General features: G+C 52.2%; 1 protein-coding gene across 2 annotated transcripts; it reads left to right on the top strand.

Annotated features, from left to right (window-relative positions):
• Nucleotides 1-185: 185 nt before the first annotated feature.
• On the top strand, nucleotides 186-16,820 carry Rapgefl1 (Rap guanine nucleotide exchange factor like 1). Of its 2 annotated transcripts, NM_001427833.1 has the most exons (15): nucleotides 197-1,072; nucleotides 3,781-3,859; nucleotides 5,149-5,284; nucleotides 5,501-5,598; nucleotides 8,700-8,812; nucleotides 8,938-9,105; nucleotides 10,845-10,942; nucleotides 11,053-11,175; nucleotides 12,911-13,089; nucleotides 13,171-13,261; nucleotides 13,749-13,799; nucleotides 13,909-13,996; nucleotides 14,190-14,254; nucleotides 14,616-14,670; nucleotides 14,922-16,820. In NM_001427833.1, exons 1-15 carry the CDS (start codon nucleotides 550-552, stop codon nucleotides 15,044-15,046), a joined length of 1,992 nt encoding a protein of 663 aa, NP_001414762.1. In that variant the 5' UTR covers nucleotides 197-549; the 3' UTR covers nucleotides 15,047-16,820. The 2 variants fall into 2 exon arrangements, with proteins under 2 accessions (XP_087428332.1, NP_001414762.1); XM_087572206.1 differs by lacking the exons at nucleotides 14,616-14,670; nucleotides 14,922-16,820 and adding an exon at nucleotides 14,357-14,448 and having other exon boundaries at nucleotides 186-1,072.
• Nucleotides 16,821-17,913: the final 1,093 nt, after the last annotated feature.

The raw sequence follows: 17,913 nt of genomic DNA on the forward strand, positions 1-17,913 counted from the left end.
TGCTTTGGTAGATCTCTCCCTCGCCTTTGCCCTCCTGCGACTGTCAGCAACCAAGTCCGAATTTTCCTCGCGGTCAGCACCAGCGCCCAAGTTCAAGCCTCGCGCGGACGGGTTGGGGCGGGCCTAGGCAGGGTAGGGGCGGGGACTGGAGAAGGGGGCGCGGTCTCAATTCTGCCACCTTCCCCGGGGCCAGGAGCGCAGCCGCCGCCGCGTCCTCAGCCTTGCGCTCCGCCCGCTGCCTCTGTCGCTTCGGCCCGGCCCCGGAGGACTGAGACGGGGACACCAGCCCCTCAGCCTGCCAACCCTTCGGCCGCAGCCAGCATGGGGGGCCGCTGAGAGCCAGCTCCTCTTCCCTCTGGCACCTCCCCCGGCCACTGGCCACTGGACTCTGGCCAGCGAGGCTCGGCCACCTCTCGCTCGCAGTCCGACGCCTGGCACAGCCCTCGGCTCTGCTCCCCCGGCTCTGAGCATCGTGTCCCCGCCTCCCCCCGCCCGCGCCTGGGACACCTGGGTCCCCCGGCGGCCCCAAGGAGAGGGGCGGGGGGGGGCATGAAGCCACTGGAGAAATTTTTGAAGAAGCAGACGTCGCAACTGGCGGGGCGAGCGGTGGCTGGAGGTCCCGGCGGGGGTCCGGGTTGCTGCGGAGGGCCTGGAGGGGGTGGGGGCTCTGGTGGGGGCGGCGGTCCGACCGGGGGACTGCGGCCACTGCAGCGGCGTCAGAGCGTGTCTCGCCTGCTGCTCCCAGCTTTCCTCCGAGAACACCCAACCGACCCCGGGCTGGAGCCGCCCGTTGAGGAGGAAGGGGGAGAGCCATTAGGGGTCTCTGAGGAGCCAGGCAGTGGGGGGCCCTGTTGGCTGCAGCTAGAGGAGGTTCCTGGGCCTGGGCCGATAGGATCCGGGGTGCCCCTGCGCTCTCCTTCCTCGTACTCCTCAGATGAGCTATCCCCCGGCGAACCCCTGGCTTCACCACCCTGGGCCCCCCTGGGCGCCCCCGAGCGGCCAGAGCATCTTCTGAACCGGGTTCTGGAGCGCCTGGCTGGAGGAACCACCAGGGACAGCAGCAGCGCCTCAGGTAAGCCTGCTCATCCATCCCAGAGCAAGAGAGCATGGGGTGGGGGCTGAGGGGTTAACCCGGGAGGTGGGGTGCTCTCTGTTTTTTTATTTTTTTTTTCTTGTCCTTAGTGCTGGTGTAGAGGATGAGGGGAACCCGAAGTAATGTAGGGGAAGGAACATGGTAGTGCCCACCCACCTTCCTCCCCACATTAGCGTCATTCTCAGGGAAGAAGGGAAACCATCCCTCTCCGTCAACCACCCTCCCTCTCCCCTGGACATTTAAGCTAGTCTCCCATGAGTCCTTGATACTGCCTACCTCCTCCCATGCCCCCAAATTAGGGCTTGATACCCTGAGGTGGAAGTCTTCAAGCTGAGGTTATATGCCGCCCTCCAGACCATAGCTGAGGCCTGAAAACCGCTGACAGGAGTCCCTGGCTGTGTAGAAGCGTCCAGAGCACAAGCTGGCTCACTTGGTGGGGCCTTGTGGCTAGCTGTCACAGGACCCGGCTGCCTTTAGGGAAAGTCCTCCTTGGGGGTGAGTTCGAAGGTCCCTAAGGGAAGGTACCAGGAGACTGCAGCATCCAGAAGATTTAGGCCTCCATAGCTCCCACCCTTCCTATGTCATGCCTCAGCAGAGGACCTTTTTAGAAAATAATAACCACACCCTGAGAAGCCCTAGATGATGCCATTTCACCCCCTATTAGGATACCAGCACCCTATTAAAGGGCTTTGGAGGAACTTAGGCCCCCACATTGCTGTTGGAACAGATGTGGAAGACATCAGGGTCTTTAGATCTAACTAGGCACTCCACTAAGCCCAGAAGGGTCTTAGGACTGAGAGCCCAAGCTTGAGACCCTAAAGACGTGGGTGCTATGTGTTACCCCTTCCTCCTCTGCAAGGCTTTCCGGCTTTAGGAGCAGAGTGTCAACCTCTACTCCATTTTTGTCCTGAAGGTCAGGGTCCTGTCTTTTGGCTCAGGCTGCAGTTGCCCTGGGGAGCTGACACCTTTTGGATTTAATTAGAAAAATATCAGACACACACAGCTCTCTTAACCATAACTTCCCGCCTACACCACATACCCTGTGTCTCTATGACACATTCCCCAGGGAGGCTGTGCGTTGGACCGGAGCCTGCTTTGGAAGAAACAGATGCCAAACTGGAGCCCCCGTATCAGCTCTCCACTCTGCCCGTGTTCCTTGTCCTTTACTCCGGTTTTAACATTCGCTCTCTAGTGAGAGGAAGATGCGATGCGAGGAAGGATGTCAGGCCTCCTTATGTCAAGGCCCCAAAACTGGAACTGGCCATGAGGGCTGGGAGCCCTTCTGACTGACTTTCAGAACGTAGCAGGGTACCTGAGTAAAGAGAGAAAGAGAAGCCGTCTAGTATGGACAACGGGTGGGTTAAGACTCCCAATTTGTCACCCATATCATCTTGCTTGATGAGGTAACCTCTCCAGAGTAACTAGTTTGGAAAACCTCCCTATTTAAACTGCCACTCCAGTATTTTTAATATAAGCCACATTCTCAAGCCACTTGATTTCTGCCCAGGCTGTGTGGGAGGAGACAACTGCTTATTGAAGGCTCTCCATATCTAGCCAGAGCTCCTCAAAAGATCTAGGCAGCCCCTTGTGGCCACTAGGTACTAGGCTTCACCATTAGATTCTACCCTGACACTGCTTGCCCCTGTATTGAGGAGAGAACAAAGCCTTAACACTCTAGGTTCTTCTGGCTCCGGTCAAGTGCCTTCTAGCTCTGGGCCCCAGTTTCTCATCTGTGAAACAATATAGACAATCTTGTGTTGCTTCTCTACCTCTACCTTTGTGACTGGCATTGGCAGCAGGGCATGACGACCAAGGGTTGTCAGAAGCCTTGGTTTTGTCCTGGAGCAGTGCCTGGGGACCTGGCCCTAACCTGTCCTGGTGAGGACACCTGGCTCCCTCCCTGTGCCCTGCCTGTCTGTGTGTGCCAAGCAGTCCTGCCCCACCCCAAGGCTGGCGGCAAGTCAGGGCGACCTTGTACCTGGCTGACTGGCTGAGCCAGGCCCAGACTGGGGTGTGGAGAGAAAAGGGTGGTGAGAGGAGCCCCTCCCCCCTCCTTTCCATCGTTAACCCTTCCACCTCTGGGCACCCTGTGGACATAGGACTTCTATTTAAAGACTGAGATTAAAGAGATGGCAGCCTGTCTCCTCTGCCAGTTTTCATGGGGATGGTCCCACCTGCCCTGTGGAAACTCAAAACTATGAGGCTGGGAGTGGTAGGAGAGGATGGACACACATCCCAAAACATCTACATCCCTCTGACTGGAATGTCTGTCTGCCAGTTCTCTGTTGAGGGTCCCTTCTGTGGACTCCCTTTTCTCCTGAGCAGATCTCAGGCACGGTATATTATCTGACCAACTTCGCCCACACCGAAGAGAAGTGTTAATGGCCTTCAAAGGCACCCACCCCCCTCCCTCCAGCTGCTTTGGCAGCTGCCAGCCCCACCCCCGCAGCGGCTGCCCAGAACCTTCACACGTGTGTGTGTGTGTGTGTGTGTGTGTGTGTGTGTGTGTGTGTGTGTGTGTGTGTGTGTGTGTATGCGCGCGCGCGCACGTGCGAGTGTGCAGAGCATGACGGGGCAGGTGGCCTGGGGCTCTGGGCTTACTAGAGGCAAGAAATGAAGGCTTGGGGTTTCCAGACAGGTTCTGGAAGCCCCCTTCTGACCTCTGTGACACCCATTGACCTCCACAGATATTCTCCTTGATGACATTGTCCTCACCCATTCCCTCTTCCTGCCAACAGAGAAGTTTCTACAGGAGTTACACCAGTAATATCCTTTTCTGCGGCTGTCTGAAAGAACAGACTGGGAGGGAGCCACGCCTCCTAGTCTTACCAACTACGTCCCAGCCCAAACTCTCCCTTTGAGGACACATCCTGCCTTTTATCTCGCCAGCTGTGTGACCTTGGGCAGATCACTTCCCACCCTGGAGCCTCAGTTTGCTCCTCAGTCAAATGGAGATAAATGGTTGCTCTCCTCTGGGCTGCTGTGAGACACCTATACAGAACAGGGTGCCGGCTGGTCCGAGGTAGGGAGTTCTCAGTACTCATTGGTGTCAACCACATGAACATATGTACGGTGTTACTGTTCTAAGGGGAGGAGGGACTCCGTCCCCACTGAAGAGCTCTGCGCTAGATAGGGCAGCAATGGCATATGCTTTTAATCCCAGCACTCTAGAGGCAGAGGCAGCTGGATCTCTGAGTCTGAGAGCAACCTGGTCTACAGAGCAAGTTCCGAGACTGCCAGGGCTATGCAGAGAAATCCTTGTCTTGGGGGGAGAGGAGGGTCAGCTAGAGATGAGCTAATTGGTTAGGTCTCTTGGCAGCCTACAGCATTCACCTGACTCGGTTGTTTTTTTTTTTTTTAGAGACAGGTCTGACTATGGAACCCTAGGTAACTTGGAACTTCTTAGGTAGACTAGGCTATCATTGACTTGTGGTGGTCTTCCTGCCTCTGCCTCTGCCTCTGCCTCTGCCTCCTGAATGCTGGGATTTCAGGAATATGCCACACCATGCCTGGATTCAATGAATTAGTACCTAATTGTTAATGTCAAATCCTTGGGTAGAATGTCACTAAGTTCTCTGAGAAAAAGTCTCACTGTGATATTTATTACATCAGGTTTGCGGGCTAGCCAGAGATTAGCTGGGTCCTGACAGGGTTATTTTCTTTTAAAGATTTATTTATTTATTATATATACAGTGTTCTGCCTGCATGTAAGGTGCCAGATTCCATGCTGTGAGCCACCATGTGGTTGCCGGATTTGAACTCAGCACCTCCGGAAGAGTAGTCAGTGCTCTTAACCACTGAGCCATCTCTCCAGGCCCCCGGCAGCATCCTTAAGTGAACCCCTCCCTTTAACAGGCAAGAGCTGAATGTGGTCAAGTTGAAGCTCTTTGTATTTGTATTCTGAGCAGACTTGTGGCTGGTGTGTGTAAGGGTCTTGGCTTCAGGGTCCTAAGAACCTTCTTTCCTCCTGGTACCCAGGCCCGGGATATTTGGGGACAATTTACCTTTCCCCATTCCCTTGGCTACCCAGAACTTTTACTTAACTTAGGCGTCAGCTTTGTTCAGTCAAAGAATGTGGAGGGTCCAGAGGGGCTGGGCCGGAAGCAAGCCTGTCTTGCGCTACTCCTCCATTTCTTGGATACCTACCAAGGACTACTGCAAGAGGAAGAAGGGGCCGGTCACATTATCAAGGTGGGTCTGGGAGGGAAGAGTGGGTGAGCTGGCTATCAGCTCTGCAAGGGCTCCCCGTGAGGGAATCACATTCCTCTTCGAGCTGGGTACCTGGAAGCAAAAGACGCTCTGGGGCTGTGCTTTATGGGATGCATGGAGACCCTGCCTCAGCCCTTGTAGAGCGTGGTCTTTGGGATGAGACATTTGCCGTCATCTCATCTTTTACCCTCTCCCTAGGAACTGTATCTACTAATTATGAAGGATGAGTCCCTTTACCAAGACCTCCGAGAGGACACACTGAGGCTGCACCAGCTGGTGGAGACAGTGGAGCTAAAGTGAGGGGGAAGGGGACCTCTGAGTTCCTCTGACACAGGGGATGCCTCTTGTCTTGTGGCTTCGACATATTGTTTCTTTGCTTGCTTGCTTTCTGATTTATTTATTTTTATGCCTTTGCCCGCATGCATATCTGTGTACCGCCTGTGTGCTTGGCTATGCCAAGGTCAGAAGAGGACACTGGGTCCCTGGGAACTTAAGTCACAGATGGCTGTAAGCAACCACGTGGGTGCTGGGAACAGAAATGGGGTCCTCTGCAAGAGCTGTCAGTGCTCTAAATCACTGAGCCATTTCTCCGACCCTTTTAACCTTTCGATATGGTTTCTGCTCCTCTCTCCTGCTGGAGAGTAGCATAAAAACCACAGGATGATGTCTTGAATCCAATCTTGTTTTAGAGGGGCGAGAGGGAAGCTGGGCAATGCGTCTTATGATGTGGCTCAAGCTAACCTACTCACTGTGTAGCCCAAGATGGCTTCTACCGGCAATCCTCCTGTCTCAGGGTTCCAAGTGGGTCTGTGCCACCAGGTCCAGCTCTGTTCTTTTTTAGTTTTTGCCCCATTTCCCCTATTAATTTGGTAGTGTGCCAGCAGGTATTTAACAGCCCCTGGTTTCTGAGAAAGATCCCCAGTTTATAGCTCTGATTCCCATGGTGTAGATTTTGTCGCCCGTGGTTTGTGTCAAGCTATCAGCATGGCGTCACTCACTGTGGAGCTGAGAAGAGATCCGCAGGAGTAGTTACGTTAGTTACGTAGTATTTGCACTGCATTCATACATAAGCATAAATACGCTGGAACAGAGGCAGTACAGAACTTAGGAAAGGGAACTTAGAAAAGCCACCTTTTATTTCCTTTCTCTCCCCCCCCCCTTCTTATTTACTTACTTACTTTTTAGACGGAGTCCTTGGAACTTGCCCCAGTCTTTTTACATTTGCCTCCCAAAGTCAGGTTGTAGGTCTGTGCCGTGAGGCCTGGCACAGGTTTTGCTGTGTTTGTTTTCTGAGACAGGGTTTCTCTGTGTAGCCCTGGCTGTCCTCGAACTCACAGAGAGAACTCACAGACCTGCCTCTGCCTTCCCAGTGCTGGGATTAAAGGCCTACGCCACCACCCACCACTGCCTGGTGAAACTGTCTTTTTTTTTTTTTTTTCCGGAGCTGGGGACCGAACCCAGGGCCTTGCGCTTGCTAGGCAAGCGCTCTACCACTGAGCTAAATCCCCAACCCCGAAACTGTCTTTTTTGACGATTTATTTGACCTTAAGTTTACGACGTGTGTGTGTGTGTGTGTGTGTGTGTGTGTGTGTGTGTGTGTGAATGAGCACACATCTAATGGCTGTCCTTAAAAATTAGTTAACATGGGGTTGGGAATTTAGCTCAGTGGTAGAGCGCTTGCCTAGCAAGGGCAAGGCCCTGGATTCGGATCTCAGCTCCAAAAAAAAAAAAGTATTAGTTAACAGGAGCGACAGAGATGACTCCATGGTTAAGAGCACTTCTTGCTCTTCCAGGGGCCCTGGGTTGGAGTCCCAACACATGGCAGCTCAGCACCATCTGTAATTTCTTAGTTTCAGGGGGCTGGAGAGATGGCTCAGCGGTTAAGAGCACTGACTGCTCTTCCAGAGGTCCTGAGTTCAAATCCCAGCAACCACATGGTGGCTCACAACCATCTGTAATGAGATCTGATGCCCTCTTCTGGTGTGTCTGAACAGCTACAGTGTGCTCATATATAATAAATAAATAAATCTTTAAAAAAAAATTTCTTAGTTTCAGAGGATCTGATGGCCTCTCATCCACTCTAAGTGTTACGCTTGCGTGTGGCACACAGGGCACATGCAGGCAAAATAGCCATATGCATGAAAAATAGGAATGAATCTTGAAAATGCGTATCAGTTGATCACTATGCATGATGGCACACCCCTGTGATCCCAGGTATTTAGGAAGCTATAGTAGAATTTTTGGTTCAAGGCCAGCTTGGATGACTTAATGAGATCACGTCTCAAGATTAAAAAAAAAAAAATAGTAAGGGCTTTCGATATAGCTCAGTGGTGGAATGCTTGTCCAATACGTGTGGTGTCCTAGGTTCGATCCCCACCATCACCAAAACAAACAAACAAACAAACAAACAGCAAGAATCTCCAAAATTGACCTCCCTAGCTTCAGGGCATGAGTACGTCTAATCACCTCTTGCTACCGGGTTCATTACCTCCCCTAGATTGTTACCACAGCCTGTTCAGGACTTCAGCCTTGCTTCTTTCTCCCTTTTGAGACCAAAGATACCTTTCAGATTTTCCCAGTCGATTCCCTCGCCTCCCTGTTCCCAAAGCATCCGTACTCCCTAGTGTCTCCCAGCCCAGCATCAGCATCCTTCCCTTCCTGCCATCTCCTGATTTCCCCGTCTCCTCTCATGTTCCCTCTTCAAGTGCATTGGGGTTTTGCCTGCTTGTGTGTTAGATCCCCTAGAATTGGAGTTGCAGACGGTTGTGAGCCACCATGTGGGTGATGGGAATTGAACCCCGGTCCTCTGGAAGAGCGTCTGGTGCTCTTAACCGCTGAGCCATCTCTCCAGCACCACCCCCTTCATCTATGTTTCTGGCAACTTGGGTGCATTCCTACTGTTTTTCCCATAATCCTTCAGGGCCGGGGTCAAATGCCATCTCTTTTATGGAGACATCTGCGATTTTTCCCCTTTCAGGAAGTTTCCTTCCTCCCCCACAAACATTACCCTCCTGCACCTTTGACGCCTCACCAACACTTCCTGGTGTTAGGAGTAGCTGCACACACGTCTGTCTACTTCCCAGACTGTGAAGTCCCTGTCAGCAAAATTCAGGCATCTGAGGTCCTACTACCTACCATGTGCTGAGAGATGTGGTAGGATGTGAAGGATGAAGGACCATAAGAACCAATCCCACTCCTCCAGAGCTGTCAATCTGGTAGAAAAGATGACGTGGATGCAAACGGAGCCCCTCAAAGAGGTGGCATTTGGTTTGGGTCACTCGCACACTTGTCCCTGTGCTTGGCATTGTCCTATCCCTGCTTACTGTTCCTGCCTGGTGCTGCACGTGCCTGCATATGCCTGGTGGGCCGTGCTGACACCCGGCAATGTTCACGCCAGAATTCCAGAGGAGAGCCAGCCACCCAGCAAGCAGGTGAAGCCGCTCTTCCGACACTTCCGCCGGATAGATTCCTGTCTGCAGACCCGAGTGGCATTCAGGGGCTCCGATGAGAGTGAGTGTGGCCATTAAGAAGAGCGACGCTTCTGGAAGGGCTCTGGGAGGTGGTTGGGTGGTTGGGGCTTTGTCCACCAGCAATGGAGTCTCGGAAGGCCCTCTGTCTTTTCTGTTCCTGTTCAGTCTTCTGCCGAGTCTACATGCCTGATCACTCTTACGTGACCATACGCAGTCGTCTGTCAGCATCTGTGCAAGACATCCTGGGCTCCGTGACAGAGAAGCTGCAGTACTCGGAGGAACCCGCGGAGCGTGAGGATGCCCTCATCCTCGTCGCTGTGGCTTCCTCTGGAGGTGAGCGTCAGCACACTAGGCAGGGGTAAAAACTAAATTCTAGATCCTCCATGCTTAAAGTGTCATCCTAGGGCCAGCCTTGGTGAGTACATCAGCTGGGAGCCCCTACCCAAACCTACAGGATTATAACCTGCATTTGGACCAGCCCTCCCAGGAGATTCCTATGCACATTTAAATTTGGGACACACTGGTGCAGAACCCTACTTGGAGATTGTGTTCTGAGTCCTTCACATATACATGTCCTTGGCATCTTACATGCACTGGTTTTTTTTCTCAAACTGAAGATGCAGGGGAGGCCCCAATCCTGTGGGCGGAGGCAATGTAGCATAGCTTGTGTGTGTGTATGTGCTGTGTGTGTGTGTGTGTGTGGTGTGGTATGTGTGTGTGGGGTGTGTGTGTGTGTATATGGTATCTGTGTGCATGGTATGTGTGGTGTGTGTGTGTGTGTGTGGTGTGTGTGTGTGTGGTGTGTGTGGTGTGTATGGTATGTGTATGTGTGTGTGTGGTGTGTATGTGTGTGTATGTGTGGGGGGGTGTGTATGTGGTATGTGTGTGGTGTATGGTGTGTGTGTGATGTGTATGTGTGTGGTATATGTGTGTGTGCTGTATGGTGTGTGTGTGTGTGTAGTGTATATGTGTGTGGTATATGTGTGTGTGGTGTATGGTGTGTGTGTGTGGTGTGTATGGTATGTATATGTGTGTGTGGTGTGTGTGTGGTGTGTGTGTGGTGTGTGTGTATGTATATGTGTGGTGTGTGTGTGGTGTGTGTGTGTGGTATATGTGTGTGTAGTGTATGGTGTGTGTGTGTGGTGTATGGTGTGTGTGTGTGGTGTATATGTGTGTGGTATATGTGTGTGTGTGGTGTATGGTGTGTGTGTGTGGTGTATGTGTGTGGTGTGTATGGTATGTATGTGTGTGTGGTGTGTGTGTGGTATGTGTGGTGTGTGTGGTGTGTGTGTATGTGGTACGTGTGTGTGGTGTATGGTGTGTGTGTGTGTGGTGTGTATGTGTGGTATGTGGGGTGTGTGTGTATGTGTGTGTGTGGTGTATGGTGTGTGTGTGTGGTGTGTATGTGTGGTATGTGGGGTGTGTGTGTATGTGTGTGTGTGTGGTGTGTGTGTGGTGTATGGTGTGTATGTGGTGTGTGTGGTATGTGTGTGTGTGGTGTATGGTGTGTATGTGGTGTGTGTGTATGTGTGTGTGGTGTGTATGGTATGTGTATGTGTGTATGTGTGTATGTGGTGTGAGGGTGGTATGTTTGTACTGTGTATGTGTGCGTGGTGTGTCTGTGGTATGTGGTATGTGGTGTGTGTATGCGTGTGTGTGCGAGTGTGCACACACGTGAGTGTATATAAGAAAGCCAAGATCTTATATGTAAGCCCAGGCTGGTCTGGAATTTGCAGTCTTTTCTGCCTCCGCTTCCCAGCACTGAGATTTCAGGCATGCTCCATCATGCTCATCTTACCCTCACTTTCCGTAAAGAAAAAGTATTCCAGCCCGTTGGATGTCACAGGGATGAAGGATGAGAGATGAGCTACAAAAGGGGTGGAGTCTCTAAAGGCAAAAGAAAGCATTTGACAAATTTCAGATAAATATGGCCTCAGCTGGTGACAATGCTAGCCCCACCAGTCCAGGATGTGTCAGTGTAGTATTGTGGGCTCTGGGATGGGAAGGGGGATGGTGGCTCAGGTATGTGAAGGGTGTGGGTGGCCAAAACTGAACAGCCCGTTCCTCTGCAGAGAAGGTCCTCCTCCAGCCAACGGAGGACTGCGTCTTCACCACGCTGGGCATCAACAGCCACCTGTTTGCCTGTACCCGGGACAGCTATGAGGCCCTAGTAAGAACTCCTTTACCTGTCTCTGCTGGTAATGAGAGATACCCAAGAAGGGGCTGAGTCTCTCACCTTACCACAGAGAGCCAAGTTCCTCTGACCCCACCTGCCACCAGGTACCCCTTCCTGAGGAGATCCAGGCCTCCCCGGGAGACACAGAGATCCACCGGGTGGAGCCTGAAGATGTGGCCAATCATCTGACTGCTTTCCACTGGGAACTGTTCCGATGTGTGCACGAGGTGAGGCTGAAGCACATGTTGGGCAGGGAACGTGCTCCAGGGAGTCTGCTTTTGCAGTGGACGTCCCTAGCTAGAAGGCTCACACATAGACAGTACACACTCATAACCTTTATAGGCCTTGGTCCCCTCATCTGCCAAAATGGGTAGAGATCCTCTTTAGTACAATGTTTGGGGGGCCCAAGTGCTGCTTAGGTAGGCTTTGAATTAGAATTCGTGTCAAGATTCGTAAAAAATGATTAATATTAAGTTCGATTGGTAGAGTGCTTGCCTACCATGCACAAAACCCTGGGCTTGGTCCTCACCACTGAGTGAACCAGGAGTAGTGCATGCTTGTCATCTCAGCACTTGGAAAGTGGAAGGAGAAGGATCCAGGTTATCCTGGGCTACATGATGAGTTGGAGGCCAGCCTGAGGTACATAAAACCCCGGCTCGAAACAACTAACAAAAACCATGAGGGCTGGAAAGTTGGCTAAGAGGTTAAGAGTGCTGGTGATTCAGAGTTTGATTCCCAGCTCCAGATCCAGTGGGTCACATCCCTTTAATTCCAGCTACAGGGACTCCCATACCCTCTTCTGGCCTCTGCAGAAATGTGCGCGCGCGTGCGCGCGCGCACACACACACACACACACACACACACACATATAAATAAATATAAAACTCGTAATTTGTTGTTATTTTTGAAACAGAGTCTGAGTAGTTAGCCCTGGCTATCCTGGAACTCACTATGTAGACCAGGCTGGCCTCGAACTCAGAGATCCACCTGCCTCTACCTCTTAAGTGCTGGGATTAAAGGTGTGCACCACTACGCCTGGCAAATTTATTTTAAGATTTATTTTATTTTTGTTTTAATTGTATGTGCATGAGTGCATACATGCACACGTGAGTGCAGGTGCCCACAGAGGCCAGAAACATCAGATTCCCCTGGAGCTGGAGTTCCAGATAGCTATGGGTGCTGGAAACTGGATTTAGGGTTCCTGGAAGATTGGTACACATATTTAACCATTGAGCAACATCTCCAGCCCCCCTCCATGCAAGTAAAATCTTTTATTTTTATTATTCCGTGGAGTCACAGGTGGTTGTGAGCTGCAGGATGTGGGTGCTGGGATTTGAACTTGGGTCCTCTGCGAGATCAATATGTGCTCTCAATACACTGAGCCATCTCTTCAGCTCCCAAAGTAAAATCTCTTAGGAAGGAAGGGAGCTGGAGAGATGGCTGAGCGGTTAAGAGCACTGACTGCGGGGTTGAGGATTTAGCTCAATGGTAGAGCGCTTGCCTAGCAAGCGCAAGGCCCTGGGTTCGGTCCCCAGCTCCGGAAAAAAAAAAAAAAAAAAAAAAAAAAGAGCACCGACTGCTTTTCCAGAGGTCCTGAGTTCAATTCCCAGCAACCACATGGTGGCTCACAACCATCTGTAATGGGATCTGATGCCCTCTTCTGGTAACATTTAAAGATAGCTACAGTGTACTCATAAATAAAGTAAATCTTGAAGAAAAAAAAAAGAAAGAAAAGAGAAAGAGAAAAGAGAATAACAGACTTTAGCGAGTGCCTGGTGCCTACGTGCTCACTAGGTGGTGGTAGTGTTAATATTAATTTCCCCTCTTGCATCTCGTCCTGTCCCATTTTTCTATCTCCCTGCCGGCTCACCACTATCTCTTCTTCTCCATGGGCTCCGTGCTGCCGTCTTTCTACCCACATTCCATTCCGCCTTGGCCTGTCCTCGGCTACCCTGGATGCAGTTGGAGTTCGTGGACTATGTGTTCCACGGCGAGCGCGGCCGCCGAGAGACAGCCAATCTGGAGTTGCTGCTGCAGCGCTGCAGCGAGGTCACTCACTGGGTGGCCACCGAGGTGCTGCTGTGTGAGGCCCCGGGCAAGCGTGTCCAGCTGCTCAAGAAGTTCATCAAGATCGCAGCCATGTGAGTGCTGCTGGTGGAGGCTGGGAAGGGCGGGAAGGGCGCAGTTATCTGATGACCCCCCAACCCCCCCCCCCCGCACAGATGCAAACAGAACCAGGACCTGCTGTCCTTCTATGCTGTGGTGATGGGGCTGGACAATGCTGCTGTCAGCCGCCTAAGGCTCACTTGGGAGGTGAGGCGACCTCTTCCTTCTCTGCCCACAGTTGTCCCACCCCGGGATCTGTGCATCTCGGGCTCTCGGGACTCTTTCCAGTGCAGCCTCCTGATATTGCGGCTCTGTGGGGAATCTTTGTGCCACTGGGAAGCAGGTGCCCTCTCCTGGCCTCTGCTACTCAGGACATAGAGCTTTGCCCACGTGTTTGCAAGTTAGTAAAAAGCTAGAATCCCACCCCAGTGGCCTTGCCATGAATCTCATCTGGGTCTCAGCCCAGCATGTGGAGGGAGCACTTCTGTGCTGTGTGAAGTTTCCCCCGGGCAGTTTCAAGCTCCCTGATTCCTCACCTTCTAGTTTCTCCTCCCCTCAGGAAATGTGTCTATAACTCCCTGAGGAAGACTAGTCACACACACGCTCCCATGAAATTCAAGGAGCTTCACACTGACATTTCATTTCTTTCTTTCTTTTTCTTTTTCTTTTTTTCCTTCCTTCATACTCTCTGTAGAAGCTACCAGGGAAATTCAAGAACCTGTTCCGTAAATTTGAGAGCTTGACGGTGAGTGGAATTGTGTTTCCTCAGCCCCTAGGGAATGGTAGACGTCTTTGGTGGGGGGGTGGGGGGGGCACTGGGCCCATTTGTCTCTGAACCTTCTGTGGAATGCTAGGACCCCTGCCGGAACCATAAAAGCTACAGAGAAGTCATCTCCAAAATGAAGCCCCCTCTGATTCCGTTCGTGCCCCTGATCCTCAAAGGTCAGTCCCTCCTAGGCTGTGTTGTTCCTGTCCCGCATTCCCTTCTCCCATCCCCCGCCTCTTAGATCCCTCTCAACTCAGCGCCCACTTGTAGAGAAGCACCCCCCGGACTGCGCATGCGCATATCATAGCAACTGGGCTGGGTTCCCTCTCCTGCTCTGTCCTTACATTTAGCTGTCTTCCTGCTCCTTAGATCTGACCTTCCTACATGAGGGGAGCAAGACCCTCGTGGATGGTCTGGTGAACATTGAGAAGCTGGTGAGTGGAACTGCCAACCCCTGTCCTGTGAATGAGGGGCTGCCTCCTCCCCCTCCCTCCTGTCACTTCCCCCAAATAGCAGCCTTCCTCTCTGCTACCCAGCTTGCCTAACAGACTCCAGCCTGTCTCCCTGGTGGCATCACTGTGGCAACCCACCCACAAGAGGCAAAGCTGACAGGCAGCTTGGGGGTAATTCAACCTCCTTCTCTTGTAACCTTGCTATTACCTGTCCTTCGGCCCTTCAGAGGCCCCATCACTGGAGACTGGAGACAGTAGGACTAACTTTGTAGACAGCGAAGGGGTGTGGGGGGGGAGCCTCTGTATGAACCCTTTTCAGGGCTAATTCCTTGTCATCTCCTAGCATTCAGTAGCTGAGAAAGTGAGGACAATCCGAAAATACCGGAGCCGGCCCCTCTGTGAGTACCCTGGGCTCAGTGAGCTTCCCAGTAGTACTGTGGCAAAGTGATTGGGAGAGCACCATGCTCAAAGTGTGTATTTCCTTAGGCTGGTCAGTTCTCCATTCTTGCCTTGGGCTTCCTGCCAACACTTACCCCCATTCAGACCCCTTTGCCCTACCCTGCCCTGCCCTGCCCTGCCTTGCCCGGCATGCATGTAAGGAATAAAGGGAGGCCGGGAGACTGACCACTTCTCCCTCCCTGCACCCCAGGTCTAGACATGGAGGCCTCCCCGCATCACCTCCAGACCAAGGCATATGTGCGCCAGTTCCAGGTCATCGACAACCAGAACCACCTCTTTGAGCTCTCCTACAAGTTGGAGGCCAATAGTCAGTGAGAGCGAGGGGGCCTGGCTGCCCCCACCTAAGTCCTTGGCACCCGGCACTCAAGCACTTTGCACGATGCCCTCAACAACCTACGTTGGAGACCTTCTCCCTGGAGCAATGTCCTGTCCTACAAGGAGGAACTGGGTTGGCCTACCAGGACGTGTCATAAGCCTGTCATCCTGCTGAGGTCTAACCACACTCAAGCTACTCTCCTGGTGTCTGGCCTGGCTGGGCAAGGGATGGGGAGGAGCAACCCTCTGCTCTCTGGGTGAGGTCTATTCCAGAGATGATTCTGGTCTCCACTTCCCACTCGGGAAGGAAGCACTCGCTCCCAGATCACAGCTGTGGTATGGGAGGTACTGGGAGGTACTCGAAGTCTTCTTCCCTGACAGCTGTTTCACTGATCCCTATACACCCCCTAGAATAGTGAGTGAGTGTGTGTGTGTGTGTGCGCGCGCTGTGCGATGAGCATGTCCCCTTTTAGGGCGCAGGACTGCGTCTGATAATGTAGGGAGAGAGTCACAAGTGTTTTGAGGATGCCTTCCGTTTGGTGCTACCCTTGTTGGCTATGTCTCCAATCACTCCCTGCCCAACCCCACCCACTGTCCCACACAGGAAGACTGTGGGCCAACCTGTTCCTGAAGGCAGGAGGTATCAGTAGGCAGAAGAGTTACCCGTCAGTCCCGACAAATCCCCCACCCAAGCTTCCCCAAGATCTCTGGATATGTGTCAGTGAGAGGCTAAAAGATGCTCAGGGAAACGCAGGCCTAAGCTGCCTCTGGGTCCCTGCCTCTGCCTTGTACTGGGTGGGATGCAGTGGTATCCAGAGCCAGGGGTGCCTGTTCCCCATACCTCTCCACTTTGGGGGGGTTTCTCTCTGCTAAGGAGGAAGTTGTCATCTTCCTTCTGGTCAGTGTCTGCTACCAACCATCGTCTGCCTGTCTGTCTGCCTGCCTGCCTGCCTGCCTGTCTTCATCCCCCTTTGTCTTTCTATAGAGCCTAGGGTGGATCTCAGTACCTAGGGCAGACCGCTCCTCCCTGCGTGGTGAGAAGAGAGGCTGCAGCAGCTATAAAGATGGAGCTGGGCTCTAGTAGGGCCTTCATTACCTGTCCCATCTCTTCCTCCATGGCTGAGGGGTTGCAGGGGCTCCTGGCAGCTACTGCGTGCAGTTTCCTGGCACAGCCTCATACTGTCCTTCCTGGCCCTTCTGAAGAGGTAGCAATGGCCGCCGAAGCCGTGAAGTCAGCTGCAGCCCCTGCTCTAGGAGTGTATATATTTTTTACCCAAAGCTCTGGAATTGTACATTTATTTTTTAAAACCCAAAGAGGGCAAGAATCTTGTACCATATGTAAACACTGTATTATAGGTTATGTTGTACAGTCCTTTTATACAGCAGTTCCTGTGAAAATATCCATCATGCCATACGACTTCTCCAGCCCACAGTGGTGATGGTGACCATGCCACCCCCGGGCCCATAATGGCGATAGTGACTGATCCTCTCCCATCTTCTGCTGCATCCCTGCAACTGCAGCTCAGACTTCTGCCCCTCTCTGTAGCCCTTCATCAGCCTTCTCTAGTTCCCTAGCCCTCCACAAATACCGCCTCCCCCAGCCCTTGGCTGCTGCTTGCCTCTGGTCGTGATGCTTGCCCCACTGGTTCTCAGGGGCCCCATCCCCCAACCCCGTAGCTTTAACAGAGTGAACCGTGTACGTTGTACAGGCCTAGTTGTCATTGCAGAAACTGCTCAATAGAAAAAAAAAATACACTAATGTCTATGAATCAACCTCCTGGTGTTCTTCACTGTTTCTCTGAAGCTGGGGAAGGGCTGGGGTTGAGAGAGGGAACAGGAGACACCCTCCCAGCACTCAAGGCCCCTCAGCAGGGCTACCCAGAGTGATCTGGAAAATGGGAGTGTGGGGGTGGGGGTGCCAACCTCACAAGATCTGTGTCTAGTGTCTGGAGATGTTCCTGTTCTTGCTTTTTCTGGGTCACACAGATGTGTGATCACACTTCCAACCCTGCAGAGCCTGAAGCTGAGGCTGAGCAGATCTAGCACAAAGTCCAAGTCACAGGGCTCGATGGGGCAGGCCTGCTCCCCTAACCCTGGTCTGTCTGCTGCAGGCGGCACAAGCTAGTCATGCAGCCAAGCAGTTACCAGTCCTACCAAGCTAGACGCACTTAGTCTGTATTAACTCTCAGGGCAGCCTGAACTCCAGGAGACGCTGTCCCCTTAAACAGCCTCATTCGAGTCCCTAACTTGTCTGAGCCTCCTCCACCTTGGTATCAGAAAATGGCCCTCTCATTCACCCAGCTCTGGTTTTCTGTTTTGAATGTGTTTCTGCCCAGCTTTTCAAGAGAAAAATCTAGAATGTAGATTCACACACCACACACACACACACACACACACACATACACACACACACCACATCAGACACATCAGACACATACCCACATACCATGAGATGACTGACCACGTACTTGTGCTGTGAGTCTGATGATAACCTGTGTTTGATATCTGGAAGCTGTATAAAAAAAGGAGGAGAGAAAGGACATCACAGGTTGTCCTCTGGCCTCTTTACACCTGCTGTGGCTTACGTATGCAAAGAGACACACCACACATAACACATACACACACACACATCAGACACATCAGACACATACCCACACACACACCACACATACACACACATACACACACACACATCAGACACATCAGACACATACTCACACACACACCACACATACACACACATACACACACACATCAGACACATACCCACACACCACACATATACACACACACACAATCAGACACATCAGACACATACCCACACACCACACACACACACACACACCACAGACACATCAGACACATAC

This window comes from Rattus norvegicus, chromosome 10 (genome assembly GCF_021556685.1).
Source record: "Rattus norvegicus strain SHRSP/BbbUtx chromosome 10, alternate assembly SHRSP_T2T, whole genome shotgun sequence".
NCBI classification, from domain to species: Eukaryota; Metazoa; Chordata; class Mammalia; order Rodentia; family Muridae; genus Rattus; species Rattus norvegicus.